This window comes from Eleginops maclovinus, chromosome 22 (genome assembly GCF_036324505.1).
Source record: "Eleginops maclovinus isolate JMC-PN-2008 ecotype Puerto Natales chromosome 22, JC_Emac_rtc_rv5, whole genome shotgun sequence".
NCBI lineage: Eukaryota > Metazoa > Chordata > Actinopteri > Perciformes > Eleginopidae > Eleginops > Eleginops maclovinus.
This window is the reverse complement of record NC_086370.1, coordinates 10034712-10051808: the sequence shown is the minus strand read 5'-3', so window position 1 is coordinate 10051808 and position 17097 is coordinate 10034712. Positions and strand designations below refer to the sequence as shown.

The following is a 17097-nucleotide window of genomic DNA, read 5'->3' as shown; positions in this document are numbered from 1 at the left end:
GTTTCTCTCTAAATGCCTTTTTCTTTGATTTGTACTGATTGACTCCTCAAAGAGCCTCTTATTGGAAAGGGGTGTTATTTATATCAATTGTATCAGTCTTTCTAGAGCAAGAGTATGTCCAGCTGCCAGCTCTGGATCATGGCCACTGTGGTGTCTGTGAGGAATGTGCAATAGAGATGTTCAAGAAGATAAATATATGCACCGTTTGAAGAGCGAGAGATGCCTCCCTGTCAGTGCTCCATGCCTGGTTTGGGGATAGGACCACGTATTGATGCCGCTTTGCCTCTCAGGTGTAAGATGTCACAGTCTGTTGACATCACTGACCTGCAAAATGTATCTGACAGGTCAGGAGCAGCAGCACAGGGTTGGTAGGGTCGCTGCTGCACATGTTTGTTTTTGTTTCACAGCCCCCTGACCCGTGGGTTGATCCTGAGCTTCAAAAAAGAGAGATGAGTGTTACCTTTCCCCTCACCCACAGTCACACCATCCTCCATTAGCTTGATCATGTGTTATTACAGAGCCCTCTCTTTTCATCAGGTCTAATCTGTGTTGCCGGGAGACCCTCTGCCCCCCATTCAGCGCAGAACCTTCTCCTTCAAACATCATCCCTCTCTGTCCCCGATCCCCTCAGCTTTGAAAAAGGATCCTGGGTCTTTGAAAAGGGGACGGGGTCCTGAGCCATTCAAGGTGTATCCAATGCCTCGCGCTCAGCAAGGCTCTTAAATGCAAAACAGACGGTGGAGCAAATAAAGATCAAAGGCAGCAGCCTTGCCCGCCTGGCCTGCTGTCCTCACATGCCAGGCGCTGCTGTCGCAGTGAATCACGGCTACGCAGCTTCCATGCTCGTTCTGACCCTTCCATCTCCCTCCCTCACCACCGAAGGACAACCAATCCCTGTCGACATGTTACAGCTGCGCTGTGTCAGTGTCAACAACAACACATTAAGGGTTAAAAGTAAACAGTGTATAGGGGCTGCCTTTGTCAAATCGAGCCAGAGTTGACCCTGAAGATTCAAAAGTCTGACATCCCTACCTTTATGCACATGAGGAATTGCATTTGTGTGAAACTGATTTACTTCTGGGGACACATGAGCATATAAACCGTGGTGGTACATTACTCATAGCTCAATTTAAAGCATGACTGAATATAATAACTCTTTTATGAGGGGGCAAAGCAGATTTTAATTTCCCCCTTATGTTTGTCCTCATTTGTCCGACAGCTTTGCTTGTGGATTTATGAGTGGGGCGGTGTTATTTTAGCTTTTATTTCAACTACTATAGAAGAAACGAGCCATGGACAGGTGACAATTAAGTGAATGTTAATTGCATGCTCAAAGTTGATTAGAGTTATGTGCTCTGTGAGAGTATTTCAGTGATTTCCTGGCAGCAGGGGTTAAGTAAGACACCCTGCCTTTCTCAGATGCTTCGCAGCTACTTGACCTGTTTGTTCAGCTGTACACTCCTCTGCTGCAACCATCCACTCCTCCCCTATCTCAATGTGCAAAGGTGCGCGCCCATGGCAGGCAGATCGCCAGCAACCCCACCCCTGTTTTACCAGTAGGCTGTGGGGGTGAATGTGGAGAGGGAGGGACACAGCAGCTAGATAAGCAACCTCCGGGTCCAGGTCAGCAATTCCAGATTAGAAGAGCATAGAAAAACCTTTTAATTAGGTTTGCTGTGCAGTAAGAGCCCTGCGGTATTGCGGCCTAGACACTTCCTGCATTGTGCTACACCACCCAAAAAGTAGCAGCACGAGGTAGCGAGTGAAAGAAAGTGAGTGAGAGAGAGGCTAAAAATGGCCCGCCACACCACAAAACAAAAGAGATGCCTGATTGCCACCATGCACCGCGGTTTCTTACCTACTAGAAGCCATACAGTGAGCTCCAGTGTGGACAACAATACCACCTGGACTTGTTTTATGTGAATGTTTTCAGCTGAGCTTTCTTTTCATTCATTCCAATTTTAACACATCCAAGTTTCCACTGCTTTCTCCTGCTTTTGTTTCTGTTTTTCCCACAGTTAGCTCATGTGTGGAGATCTCCTGAGAAATCCCACAGCCAGGCCCGTCAAACTCCATCTAAAACAGCGCAAGTACATTGGACATAATTTCCTTCTCATAACAAAAATAGAGGCAAAATACCAACAATCATATCTTGGTGATGCTTAATGAGCCCTTTCGGATCCTTGACAATATACCACTAATATGGTGCTTTGCATCCTTTGAAACATGCCAGCGTAGAGTCCTGGAAATAGTAACACAAAAGCGAGGCCTCCCTGACGCACCACAACCAACAAGTTTTCTCTGCACTCACTTGTCTGCAGTATCTCTGGCCTCTCATAAACGTTGACACCAAATTACACTCGGCAATGTATCTATATTCCTACCTTCGCAATAGCACAGTATGCAAGGGTTTGTGTGGGAGGGGGTCATTCATTTGAAATGAGAGATGAAAAGTGAGGACGGTGTACGAGTAATTGCCAGCTCTTGAGACACGTGGAGCCTGTCTGGAGAAGAGATACCATGGGCGGAGGGAGGGGAGGGGTTGGTGGTGGAGGTATGTCATCAATTTGAGCTTGGCCCTAATGCTTCAAAATAAAGACGAACACCTCGCTTTGATCTTCATGGCCTGTGCTGCAGACAGTCGGCAAAGATAACCATCCACGTCATGTACTGTAATCTTAGCCTTGAACTATGCTTTTACTGGAGAGAGCGACTTACAAAGAGAGCTTTACTCACCATGAGTGATAGCAAGGAGGGAGAAGTTTATCTACACTTTAAAAGAACATATCTGCATGGTTTACAGTAAAGATTTGACTGCGGGTTGGTAATAAAAGGCTGATTTTGAGATAAATGGAAAGGAAGATGCGTATGGAGGAATTTTGTATGAATAGGGAAGCGACTAGGTGGTTGCAAGTAGTGCCTCTGGGGTGTGGAACGTGCTGGGGCCTGCTGTATTATAAAGACAAGCCCTGCACCCGGCCAGCTGTGCCGTACACAAGACTGCAGGAATGAGGGCACCATGAATGGCTTTCTCTGTGTGACAATGACTGCAGCACTCAGCGAAGAGGGAATGGTCAGAGGTCCTTGCTACCGACAGGCAGCTGTGTGTGTGTGTGTGTGTGTGTGTGTGTGTGTGTGTGTGTACACTGAAAAAATTACCCAGGAATGTGAGGATACATGCCAAAGACAAAGAATTTGAGTCGCATTCAAGGGAACATTACCCTCCTCACCCTCTGAAGAAATATCGCAATCCCATCAAAAGACCTGGCTTCAGAGCCACACAGGATGGAACTAATGGAAGTCTTGTGCACTGGCTTAAGCCCGTGGAGGAGTTTGATCGATGAGATTTTTCATGCAGATGAATTTCCTTCGACAGCGGGAGAGAAACCCAAGAGCAACAATATGGTGAAATAGTGTTAATTTACAAGCAATAGGTGATATTTGCCATGATCATACACGCAGAGATTTGTTGTTCTAGCAACGCATTCATTGGATTTTTCAACATTTATTTATAGATTTATATCTCAAAAAATCTTTCCATACAGTTGAATTTACACATTCTTTATGCTCAATTACGGTTTAATCCTCACTTGAGGCATGAATACACACATTTATGCCACAGTTTGAGCTGGAGAGGAGTCTCAAGTAAGCATTCAGCCATATGTGAAAGCACAGTCATATACACCCAACTCAGACACAGCTACAAGTTAATAAATACTTTACAAAAATAATGCAGGCTTTTTACAATAAGGATCTGCCTCAGAGACACAAGGGACATGGTGGTAAATGAATGGTTTTAAAGAATGTGCATGCTAAATAGACTCACAAGTTTACAATGAGAACCTGGATATTGTGGATGGCAAACCGGGAGAAAATTAGATAACCCTGTCCTCTGCTACCCCACCCAACACATTCCTGAAGGATCTCATTATTCTATTACCACAGGCCTCTCAGATTCACCAAACATAAACAATCTATGGACACGAACATGGACACAATCTAAACGAACATTCCTGGAATAATAATTTTCCCTTTTTAAGAATACAAATGTGGTGCTCTCTTTAGTAACCAGATCTGAGAGTTATTATCGCAAATACTTTTTTTTCAGAGGCGTATTTTGTAAAACAAAACAAAAACAGAGCAACGTCATCTGCCTGGTTTTGGTGAAGTCAAGAAAAGTTCTTAGTGAGCGAATAAGTGTTCTGACTCTGGATTTTCATTCCTCTTTGTTCAGAAGAGTAGTAAGTCTTGTTCCTCAGAGCCTAAAAGTTCTTGTGTTATTGGATCTAAAACGGTACCATTGTTGAGGTTTAGCTGAACATGTGCGGAGCCGGCTAGAATTCCCTTGCTTCTTCAAACTGTTTGTAGTAGTCGTCGTCCTGAGGGTTCTCCGGACACTTCTGCCCGTTGTTTGGCGGCCTGGCCTGGTTGTAGCGGCTCCAGTCTCCTTTGCAGATGATCCAGGGCAGGATGTCCACCTTGTAGTGCAGGTCAGCTGAGAACTCTGTGCTGATGAGGTTGGGTGTGCCTGCTCCTTTGCCGCGAGTGATGAGCTTCATGTTGTCGTCGTAGCAGCAGTGCTGAGCTGCCAGTGTGGTGGACTCCAGTGTGAGCATGGAGCGGATGCAGTAACGGGCCGTGGGCTTGTAGATCTCCAGCTTCTCTTTTGGCCCGCTGGCATCTTTCCAGCGGAAATCTCGCCGTGTAGGAACATCGTGTACGGCTGCGGTGCTGTACGCAACCTCGGTGGGGTAAGAGCAAGGGCAGCTGGGAAGGTCATTTGCCACCTTGGTCATGTATTTCTTCAGAAAGTCGCTCTTGCAGTTCATCCATCGCTCGCAGCTGTCTGTGTCTGCAAGAAAGTAAGACACTATAAATACTTCTTCATAGCCTAAGAAGATGAAACTGTGATAAGGTGATATACTTAACATAAAGGTGTGTTTTCATGGGGTTGGTTAAAAGAAAGGAGAAAAAGAGGGCGGGGACTTTGCTCTTCCTGCCCTGCTACTCATTTTCATCTCTGCCCAGTAATGGAGCGCAGGCTGAGCATGTGGATTGCTAAGTGTGTGCAGGAGGGCGGCTGCCAGATGGATAAACCGACTTTGATAATCGAAGAACATTTAAGTGATGGAAAGCCTGCTAGGACAAGAGTAGGCAGAATCTTACCAACGCCAAAGAGCTCCGTGGCATTGAACTCATCGGTTCCAGCTAACAGGCTCACTTCAGTAGCTGCTGTCTTGAAGGCATCTTCAATACCTTTTAGAGAGATGAAAACACCATGAACATTTTAACCATAGATGAAACTAACTTTAGCACTTACAGAGTATCGTCTAATATTCAATAATGCCTTCTTTACCTGGGCAGTTGGGCATATCACAAGTTCTTGACTCAGTGGCTGTACAGGCGTAACCACATGACCTGGTTCTCTTCTGGTTTCCGTTCCCACAGGTGACGCTGCACGGAGTCCAGTCACTCCAGTCCCCCTCTCCGTCCATATAGTCTAGATTTGAGGGAAAGAAAGAGGGAGATCTTTAGCTCTGATGCAGGCCACATGCTGAACTTACTCAGGCCTGTTAGCATGCCTCACTAATAATAAGTGGGGGGAGGACATGAAAGGGGAAGTGGAGGAGCTCGAAGTTCTCTTTGACTTCGGCCCTCAAAGCAGATACTACGCAAGCCTGTCTACACGCACACGCAGCAGCACACGTGCACTAGGTTGTACATGGCATAGGGCTCACTGTGTGTCTTCAGTCAGTAATTCCAACAAAGCTACAGGGGATCCAACAGGGAATCCACAAATAGACTTTTTATAAGTATCCTTGGCACATGGGCATCATACACCATTCAGTTGCTCTATCTGTGATCCATTGGTTGGAAAATGGGAAGTGAAATGGCAAGAAATCCCCTTAACTCCAATTATCATTGAGCAGATCACTGTAATGGGTATACATGGAAACAGTTACACGAGGCTCTACGATCAATACCACACGCAAACACACCACACACACATCTTGAAAGCAGTACTTAATCAATGAGGAGAATTAATGTGGGCATGCTGGGATGGAAGTATTTCTGGCCGGGGTCCAAACCTTCCTATACACCCCCCGCTGCCATCTGCCCCTCATTATGAGCATTTTGTATGAATAAAGGCCAGATAGTCATGTAGAGCTGAGTCCCTCCCCCTTAGGTAGCTTAAATGTCCAATGAGCATTTGGCAGCTGGGACAAAAGTCACAATTTAGAATAAGTAATAATAACATGCCCCCAGTCTGGAGATGGGACTGAATTTAATACTGTGAAGGAGGACCATTGCTTGTCCAGAGTTATTATTATTAGAGTTGAAACCAGGACCAAAATCATGATAAAATTGTCCTATCAATTGTGTGGTATGATAAAAGATATGAATGAGATCTTACCACAGCAATAAGACAGAAACATTAAACATGGGCTATGGTTCGACAGGAAAAGATTATAAAATCGCCTCCCTAACCGCTGTAGTGCAAGTGCAAGTTGATAAAATGACATTTTCCAAAGCATACGCATTCCTGTTAGACCATGTTGGTTTGGGCATGCTTCGACACGGGCCTGACGCATACAGTACGACAGTGAGTGTAAATTCTTCCGAAGCAGATTTATCAGTGGGGTTACTTTTGGAGAGTGTTGTGAGGATGGTGTGGCAGCCCTAACGGAGCTTCTGGCCCAATTCCTGCTGCTGAACTTTGATGTAGCAAAGGCGTTTAAACTATGTCACGTAGCTAACTCCCCACCACAGAGGAATCCATCTCGTAAAAAAGTGTTAAAGGCTTCAATCAGGGGCTCCCAAAGGCTCGCCTGGGATGACTGCACTTATTATGGTGACAGCATAAATCAGCAAATCTGCAAATTACAGATTCCACATCAGACTAGGGCCTGTGGAAACCGGGGCTCAAATAAGAGACTATGGACCAGCTAAATATTCTGCCACGTGCATTGTGCACTCATTTCGTTGCACCTTCATATCATTCTCACCATATTCAGTTTGAGCTTTGCTTCCAACCCCGGTGCCTCCTCTCCTGTCCCAGTCTGCAGGCGGCCTGAGGAAGTTGCTGTCCTCGCGGTTGCTCCCATAGGTGAGATCTTTCTCCTCCGTCTGATGAGTTGTGGAAGAGGAGGAGGGTGAAGAAGAGCGAGGCCACCAGTTTCTCCAGTTTGGAGAAGCCCAGTTTGGTTTGCTCTCCTTACGGAGGCCTTTTTCTGGCTCATGGCCCTCCAATGCATCCACCACTTCAATGGTCACCTGTGTTATGGAACAGAAGTAAATTATTAAAGTAGGTATTAAAGGCAAAGCCATTAAAGAAGTTACTTGTTTCGTACTGAAAAACTCAGGAAATGACTATTTAAAGGTTTGTTTTTGTGAATGTTGTGTCTATATGTATCCAAATAGCACCTTTAACTAAATATTTTTGAGAAGGAAATGTTTATGGATTTTGGGTCGATCCATTGCCGTGGGTGGACACTTTCTGATACCCCCATACACAATATTACCCCCTCCCCCTTCCTGTCCTCACACATGTGCCTCCCAGATGAGGGGGGACCACCACCCCTGCCCCGAAGTCACCCTCCCACCTCATGGGCTCTCTCCACCTAAACACAAAGTTCAAAGGGCTACTCAGCCTCCTCCAGACCATGAAAGCCAGATGAATCCCAGGATCAAAGACAACCCCTCCTCTTCCCCCCTTCTCCAACAGCCTCACGCCCTTGCTCAATTGGTTGCTGCGCTCTCTTCCCACATCTTGAGATGTTAATACACTTTGTTCGTGCTCGGATTTAGCAGTGATGCTCTCAGAAATGGAAAGACCCCCTCGCTGGATTAGACAGGAGAATGATTTAAACATGGCAGCGGTTAATCGGCCATCTGCACCTCTGAGGGACTTTATGGGCAAGGGGGCTTGCCACATATTAACATAAGCTGTCGTCTGTCTTCCTGCACATGGGTTAGTAGTAGTGAGGCATTGCTGGTTAGTGTCTGCTTTTCAGCTGTCATTATGATGGACGTGAGACCTCTGTCTCTATGGTAAGCTTCTCTACGAGCCAGGAAGTGTGAAAGGGGGAGAAGGAAGGAAGAGAAAAAGGGGGTAGTGATGTGCACCAACTGATTCCCCTCATTCCTGTTTGCTCTTCCTGTCCTGTGAGGTTGAGTAGCCATGTCTTACGAATACGTGAAAGCATCAAAGCAGGTGCACAAACACACATGGTCACCTGTATGTTGGGATTCTGGCCATTGATGTCGGCTTTGGAGAGGTCGGGGAAGTTGTGCAGATCTAGGAGGAAGGCTCCAGGGCCGTCCCGGTGGACATTGGTGCCTTGTGCCCAGGGGAGGGTGGCAGGCCGGTGGGCCAACCGGTGTTCTGACTTCCGGTCTTCAGAAGCCAGTTTGGACGAAGAGCTGCTTTTTGCATTTATATTGTTCTGCTGAGGAGAGAAACGGACACTGTTTTAAAACATTAATGTCTGTACATTCAAAATATATGAGTATTTATAGAAATACTTGTGTGGGAATGTTTAGAGTAAGTAAACTGTCACTTGGCATCTAGAGAGGCATCACCCTCAGCTACATTAGAGTAATGTTGACAGAGGTTCATGTAGCCGTGACCTCTGTCATATATCCTGTGGGCAGTGGAGCCCAGAAATAAGGAGCCACTGAAACAGTGGAACAAGCATCACACTTAGTCAGTCTGCTACCACCAAAATATAGTGGGTCTACAGAGCCTGCATTCAGAGCCAACATCACAATTGTGTTGAGTGTATATTTTTCCTTTCTTAACTGAGAGAGATTGCTCCTGCTTTACGGGAGTTATATGATGTGGACATTTATAGCATGTCCTGGTGCTGCTTGGGAGAAAATAGCATCCAAGACGGATGGGTTCCCTGCACTGTGGCTATGTAGAGAAACCTAAGCAAACATTACAAAATAATTACATCTGCCTTCTCAACGACATAAAAACATTTGGTCTTGTGACAAGGGGGTTGTAAATTCATCCCCAAAGGACAGTTGAGGACATATGTCCTCTTTCAGGTATGCACAGAAGGAACAATTATTCCTCAATTGGACAGACAGCCATAAGTAGTCGGCAATCATCCGTTCTGGGGTGGCAGAAAATAAGATCAAAGAGAGCCATCAATCATGTTTCCTTGTTTTCTTTTTTTCACGTCCCATTTCTTCCTCCCCAGTGTTTTTGTGGCTGGGCTGAGGCCTGAGAATATGGCAGCAGTGCTGTACTGTTGCGGTGGCCAGTCACAGACAAAGTGTCAGCCCAGCCACATTGTGGAGGGCATAAAAGCCCCCAGTGGAGCTGTTTGTGTCCAGCCAAGGTGCACTCTGGGACAATATAGATGCTGTAAATGGAGCTACACAGCAAGGGAGGAAGGATTATAAATGTACAAGCAACTTTTATTCAACAGCAGATGGATCAGCGGCTGTACAGGGTCTCCCATAGTCCACAGTGACTTTTTCTTCTTTCACTAAATAGTGTTTCTGGAGGAGTTAATAGAACAACAGGATGCATTTCTAAGTATTTAAAGACGTTCACATCACATATCTTAGTGTGCGCTACTGCCATAATTACAATGATTATACCACTGCTCATAATTTTGAGAAAGATGTGCATTCTGTCTGTAGCCACCAAATAAAAATGAGGGAGAGTTTTTGATAAGATAATGAGTTTTTATGAGAATTTAAATCCTAACATTTAAAGATAATGATTCTGAAACGGCATATCCCAATTAAAACCACAAGTGTCTTTTCCATAACCAAACAATTATGGCTGAAAGCTCGGTATCGAAAGACATTTCAGCTACATAGTTTGTCCAGCAGATATTGACCTTTTATGTGAACATCACAGGACCCTCTCTGGTTCTATCACAAGTACTCAGGCTTTGAGATCCCCACGTGATAACCCCATCTTTCAAGTTCCCAGCCTTCAGAAGTCACTCAGTGGCTGTATCAGAGCTCCACTGAGGGAGCAGGCCCAAGACAACACTCACAGGTTCAATCACAATGGAAATACATCCACACAATTGTAAAGAAACCAAACAGGTGTGGTGTATTTCCTTTTGGTGGATTGTACTTTTAGATGTCGGCTGCAGACCACACAAGTTGCTTTTCATGTTTAATGATGCTGAAAATACAACAGTGATTTCACAGCCACTGACGAAGGACAATTTCCTTTGTTTTCCCATATTAAAGTGGTGAGGTCTATTCACAACACCTTTCATTTAAGGAAACACACATCATTTAACACACAGAAGAAGTCGTCATTGACTGATCATTTAGTACGTTCTGCTCGAGTTGGTTTATGAAAAGAAAGCAGATGCCACCACAAATATTTCAGAATAGACTAAGTGTTGTGACTTGAAACCCAGTCGCATTGTTTGCAGGTAGAGTAATTCCTCATTATCCTGTATAATCCTGTCTGGATTTTCTGTTTCTGTTTCACACGTGAGGCAGATTTTATAATCCTGACACAAATCTGGTTGTTTATAGTCAGATTTATAAGCATTCTGATAAATCCCAGAGCAACCCTTGTGGTGATGCTTCGCTCAGTATGAGAGTACTTGTAAACAGTGTTTATCAGTTTATGGGCAAATATTGGTAGTTTAACACCAATGCGGTTTTATTTCTGATTCTTCTTGCAGATGGGAGCATAAGAATTCTTAATATGAGAGGAATACTGATAGGGGTTTTATACAAAAATACAGGAATAAGAAGTGTTACAAGTTCTAAATACAGTCCTTAAGTGAAATCCTGGTGATTAAAGCCTTGAGTGGAATCCCTAATAGGAAAACTGGTAGATTGAATTGCTGAAAACTGTCATCATTTGGACAGAGAAGAGGAAATATAAGCACAAACATGACATTTTAATGCCCAAATAACTGATTTGTGATCTGTCTCAACCAGTTTTTCAGAAATAAGATTGAGGAGAATTGGCAGAGTTGAAATGATGGATAGACTGAACAACATAGAAATTAGTCATCGGACAGGAATGGCCGTTGTGTATTTGTTGTGTAAATTCCTGATTATGTCGACATAAACACCTCTCTGTCTTTTCCAAGTGAATCTCAGCGGAGCCTTTTAACACAGTGTAATGAGGACAACATGCTGTTTTCTCATTTTTCTCTAATACAGCCCAGACTCAAACAGTGCACAGGAGTTACTCATTTTATGTGAATAAATCAGCAGTGTTGCCCTTTGATGGCAGGCTGCTCTACAGTCCCTATCACTCATCTGAGATCTCCCTCAACAAGGAACGTGCTTTAATTTGGAGATCAAAAGTGACACACCATTCCTCAGTTCATCTGGGGCCTCCCAGGATGTCAGCCCCCACTCTCAAAAGCCATGAATGAACACTTGCGCACACAAGCCACCCCCTCTCCCTTCCTCACAGTATCTCCTCTTCTTTTCCCGCTTCCCCTTTTTTCACTTTGTGAGGGCTGCTTAAAGGGGCATGACTCCATTTTCAATTGGGAGCAACTCAGGGGTCCTTCCCCCAGGGAGGCTGGCAGGAAATGAAGGCAGTGCACATTGTGCCAGATGCTTTTCAGCACTACACTTATCTAGGTGGAAGAGAAAACTATCCTTCCCCTGTCACATGACTCACAATGGCATTACTTACGTGTTACATGAACTGAATCAAACTGAGCAGCTACATGCCATAGAGGACCTGAGATTCTGTTTAGATACGTAGAAAAAAAGTCGAAAATACACTCAGGAGCAGTTCTAAGATAGAAATACTGTTTTGTTAAATATATGATCACACCTCCACAGTGGATGAAACTGCCTTCCTGGGTCAGTGATGATAATGTGCCTTGGACCAAATCATTTCCTGTCCCCACTACAGGTGCATGGAGCCGCATCCTGTCATTTGTGTTTTTTTGAATGGCATTTTAAATATGACACCTTGGAATGACAATACACCCCCTGGCCCGTGACAAGCCCGGCTGAAAGATGACATCATCGTCTTCAGTGGCAGACCGGTGAAGCATATCTGCACAAAGTCGGAGCGTTTATTAGCAAAAAAACACATTCAGCGTTCCTCAAAATGGGGCATGTGTTGCAATGTTGGGCCCTTTCATTAAAAGCCAGAATCTCTTTGTAAATTTGAACTAGTGACAAAAGTGGGAACGTTTTTTTTGCACTAATTCCCGAGGAGAAACTCTCTACTGGTCCCTCATCCTGTTCGTCCAATCCAACATTTGGCTGTGTGACAAATATTCCACAAATTCCTGGAATATTTCTTCAGTGTGGCATGCCCTGATATCCAACAGAACACAGGCTTGCTGTTGCATATAGGCAGGCAGGTCTACATGATCCTCTGTTAAAGTCAAAATTCTTTCAATTCATTTCCACCAACCCTAAAATGAAGAATTTATGAAGGGCATAAATACCCATTTATCAACGGGACTTGACAAAAGTATTTCAGCAGCATGCTAAATATACATCAAAGGCAGCTGAAGGATGCTTAACACTCTCTAAAAAAGCCTGTTGATCCCAGACCTGACTTAACCCTCGAGTCAGGATTTGTGGCTCTGCTGGAGTCTGTGCTTTATGCTGATGTTTAAAATGGCCAGTTAAACTGTTAAACCTGTCTTAAGTGGTGTCATGTTGACAAATGTGTTCCTTGGGAAATATTGTTGCGGCACGTTCTAAACTGGACCACAACCCAAAAACATCCCATTAAAAACGGTATTTTGCCTAGACTAAATCAAGATAAAAAATATGTTATTTTATTTATATCATTCTATTTCTTATATTTTCCTGTACATTGGGCATTCATATCTGAACTACATATTGGGCTATGATATAGTGCAGGAACAAGGAAAACAAATAGGACTCAAGGCTTGATCGGGAACAGGGCAGAAGTAAGTCTGATGGCAGACTGTCCTCCAGCAGCTCTTATGGGGCATGTGTGCTGATAGTGGGGTTGGCACCCTGAGGATATCAGCTCTGACCCTCTGCCTCATCAACTGAAAGCTTGGATGACAGTGATGAGTTCATGATGACAGAGAAGTGCCTGCAGCTAGCATTTAACCCACAACTAAAGGGAGGTGCGTCTGGTGCAGGGGGCTGATCTCTGACCCTGCCTCATCTCCCATCCCTCTGCTGGCTCCCTGCCATTCCCTGGGGACACCCTAGGGAGAACACAATCATGTGTATGTAAACAAGAGACTCACATGGTTCCCGGGGAATGAAGGCTTAAATTTACCTTGGCTCAAATGAGCATTTATCAAACCAATCTGTGAACAAATGAGCCCCCTTAGCGATCCTCTTTTGTATCAAAATCCCCTAAATAAATCTTCCACAGCTACTAACAGCCTCCTAACTCACCTCTGTAAGTGCTGTGTCCTGATCTCGGCTCAGAGTTTCGTTTCCCTGCGGCAGCGGGCTGCTCCGCAGTACCGTGATGTGCAAGGTAAGGAGAAGTAGTCCCAGGAGGAGCAGCAGTTCCGCCGCCAGACGCACCATCCTTTTGACGCGGCCGCTCTTAGGAGCCTGCGGTGTGGCCGGAGCTCCCACTCCGCCTCCTCCCGGTGCAGAGACCCCAATCTCCGGATCCGCCGGGGACGAGGAGCCGCAACACCACTTCGGAGCCACTTCGGGAATCAGAATTGCAAAATTGAAGGGAAAAGGTTCGGAGGAGGGTGCAGTCGAATACTTCTGGAAGTAGTATATTGAAGATTAATTTGGATCCAGTTGGATTTTAAACTCGTCTTGAATCAAGGTTGATCTCCTTTCACTGTTTGTTCCTATACTTTCATCTAAATATAGTATAAGGTATTGCACTGATCTGCCAGTGAATACAGCAGGGCTGATCCTGCGCGCAGCATTAACACTTTCCCCTCTTGTTGCGCCCTCGTCAGATCTCCAAAGCTCAGGAAACTTGCAGCCCAGTTGCCCCGTGGTGTCCCCGCCACATTCTCAGCCTCACACTTCACTTTTCCTCACTTTCTCTTCAGCCTCTTTGCGCATTTCTTGTTGTGTCCACATTCTGCGCAATCCTACGTTATTCGACGACACTATCTTTGGAAAAAACAGTACAGGTAGTTAAATATATCTTCCTAGTTAGGTGGAGTTCTGTCCTCTTCAGAAACAGTATTCATCCATAATGATGAAGGATGGAGCCAACCTAAATGAAGACACGGGCTGGCGTGCGTCTCTAACGAGTCCTGTTGGAGGAAAAAAGTCAAATCATAGCAAACTACGGCTTACTAAAACACACGCTGATGTTGATGTGCGCTCTTGAAGTGGTTTTATACTATCCGCCCCTCTGCAGGCGCCCTCCCCCTGGTTAACTCTTTCGCCCCTCTCCTCCCCAAACTGTTGTCCGGCCAGGTTTAACACCATATTCTTGCTGGGAAACATCCAGAAGGCATTTAAAGCTACTTTTCCAGCTTGCAGATGTGATTAATATAAATCATTCATACTCATAGAAATAAAATGATAAGGATTTAACTTAAAAACTATATCTTTAAAAAAAAAACCGGCAGATTGTACAAAATCAGAATCAGAATAGCTGTATTTGTCCTACAGAGGAATTGTTTGCATTGTTACAGCAAAGTAAAGGTGCAAAATATTAATTAAGACATGCATAAAATATTATAGATAGAAGTGACACAAATTACAATCTACGAAATTACACATCCAATACTTCCTTGTATTGAAATATCCCCCATTTCAATACGCATTCAATCACACATATGTATGCTGATTAAGTTATCCGAACACACTTTTTTTTATTATTTAAAAAAAGCCTCTACACAAGCACATGAAACATCGGTATCCTTGGTGGTCCCCGGAGCCGCACTGGGCCCACAGACGCGTCACAGCCCAGAGGAAGACACCCGGAGGCGCCTGACAGGAGGTCTGCCTCTCCTGTTGACATGTGTGCAGCAGCAGACTCGTCCCAGGCTTTGATTAAAACACTGCTACGGAAGGTGCTGTAACACTTCGCTTAAGCGAGACAAATGGTGCGTAATGTGATTAGCCCTTGTGAGACTTTTTATTGTCCGCTTCAAAGGACAGGTCGCTGTGTCAAATAATGCACCAAGCGGGGATTCTGCTGCTTCAGCATGGGTGACAGTTCACTGAGCCCCGGAGGCACGGGGGAGACCGTGGTGCATCTAATATCGTTTGTCACCTTTGAAGTCGACACATTCAGTTTGGGCACGAGTGGAACAATAATGTTACTGACGATGACGAACACGATCTCATTACTGTCCTGCATTATTTGTCAGTGTCGTAACAGCTTTCATAAAACCATATAAACGTACATGTTTCCCCCCCCCCCCCCCCCCCCCCCCCCCCCCCCCCCGTTGTACACAGGCAATATCCTTGGTGCCAAATGGTGCGTAACGCACAGCTCAAGACAGTGGAACAGCAAAGCCTAAAAGTCCCCCAAATAAACTACTGTGACATCAAAAAAATAAGTATTATTAAACATGATTGAACTTATTTTTAAATAAGACTGTTCCAATGTTTTAAATGTATTGAGTACAGGCTAAAATAAACTACACAAAGGATCATCATTCATTTTTGTTTCACAGCTCTGGTTGTCAGCTCTGGAGTCCTGAAGGGGTTTGGCAAACTAATGCCCAGGATAACTTTAGCTGTGTTATATCTCCAATGTACATCTGATGCCCATGTGTGCACAGTAAGTACATCTGGTGTGGCTGCTAACTTATTATTCCAAAGAATGCCAGTAGTAACTGGCAGTAGATAATTATGTGCAGGATGGAGCAATTCAACATCCTTGATCAATGATATCCCCAATATCATATTTCATCCCGTAGTATATTCCCATACATCACAAATAAAGTGAACTATGTCACAAATATCTGATAAGATTTTTTTGAAATGCACTTAATTGTCGTATGCATTAATGAAACACACCACACCGGCCCAGTTCATTATGCTCAAGTGGACAGTCTACAGCTTTACTGCAGTCTTATTCATACTCCAGGCACAGCATAGCTGTCTAAACCATGTAAATCTGCTCTTTGTCTGCTTCACTTCAAAAATCCCTTTCCAGAATAGACAAATCTCTTGTCTAAATGGAAAACAGAGAGCTGAGAGAATGGCTTGCCTGCTTTGGACACAGTGGTGGACATCAAAGGCGTAGCAGAGGATCCCCCCTTCAGAATAGCAGCTACATGCCATTCCAATAAGTGCAGTGTATTTGGATCTGCAGTTCAAAAGGGGCTCGTGCAGGCAGGCAGGTCTCTGGGGCCTTGCCACCAGTAGTCAGGCTGCACAGATGTTTTGAATGCCAGTGCAGACCATTTGCCACTTCTGTTGAAGCTGAGGGCAGTTAGAAGTGACCGGAGGGAAGTTTGGCAACACGCGTGCTTCCCACCTTTCCTGAAAGTCAACATGTATTACCGTACTTTTTGCCTCATAGGCTATATTGAAAATGACACCTGTAGATCAGCTTGTTGTCTCTGTAACTTTCATATTTTTGTATAGTATTTTGTAATGTTGTTTTAAAAATAAGAAAATATAAATACAAACAAGAGTGCCAATAAGATGAAGGGGCTTTTACAGATAGATATGACCAAATATGTCAGTTCTGTGTATGCTTACAATTATTTTGTGGTTTTCACTCCAAAAGTAACAATTATACACACATTTTAAGGGTATTACATTAATTATTTTTGATATAAGATTATATAAAGCTTTCATTAGCTGAATCATACAAAAAAACACCATGTTGAATACTGACTGAAGCATAGAAAAACTTAAAAAGCGACCCAAACGATAATTTCGTCTGACATAATTTAATCCTCAAATATTGCAATCCTAGAACAAGCATACCTTCTGCTCTGCGTTTGAACAAAAATGTTGCTGGTAAATCTCAACAAGTTAAAGGTTTGCCTTCCTGCATAATCACAGTGGAGCTTAGTATTTGAGCAGTGCATGTCTGTGACGCACGGAGTTGTGTATGAGAATGGATTCAAGCTTTTAAGTTTCTCTCTACACACATCTGTCTTCTGCTGTAAACCCACAATGAATTTCAGAATCTCCGTATTTAGACTAAAGGTGAACGTAAACACAAATTAATACCAG

General features: G+C 44.2%; 1 protein-coding gene across 3 annotated transcripts; it reads right to left on the bottom strand.

The window, feature by feature from the left end:
• Positions 1-3489: 3489 nt before the first annotated feature.
• On the bottom strand, positions 3490-14244 carry ism1 (isthmin 1). Of its 3 annotated transcripts, XM_063874239.1 has the most exons (7): positions 13363-14244; positions 13071-13166; positions 8238-8447; positions 7008-7275; positions 5357-5500; positions 5167-5256; positions 3490-4852 (listed from the first exon to the last, which is right to left on the bottom strand). In XM_063874239.1, exons 1-7 carry the CDS (start codon positions 13498-13500, stop codon positions 4335-4337), a joined length of 1464 nt encoding a protein of 487 aa, XP_063730309.1. In that variant the 5' UTR covers positions 13501-14244; the 3' UTR covers positions 3490-4334. The 3 variants fall into 3 exon arrangements, with proteins under 3 accessions (XP_063730309.1, XP_063730310.1, XP_063730311.1); XM_063874240.1 differs by lacking the exon at positions 13071-13166 and having other exon boundaries at positions 8238-8450; XM_063874241.1 differs by lacking the exon at positions 13071-13166.
• Between the last annotated feature and the right edge of the window lie 2853 nt (positions 14245-17097).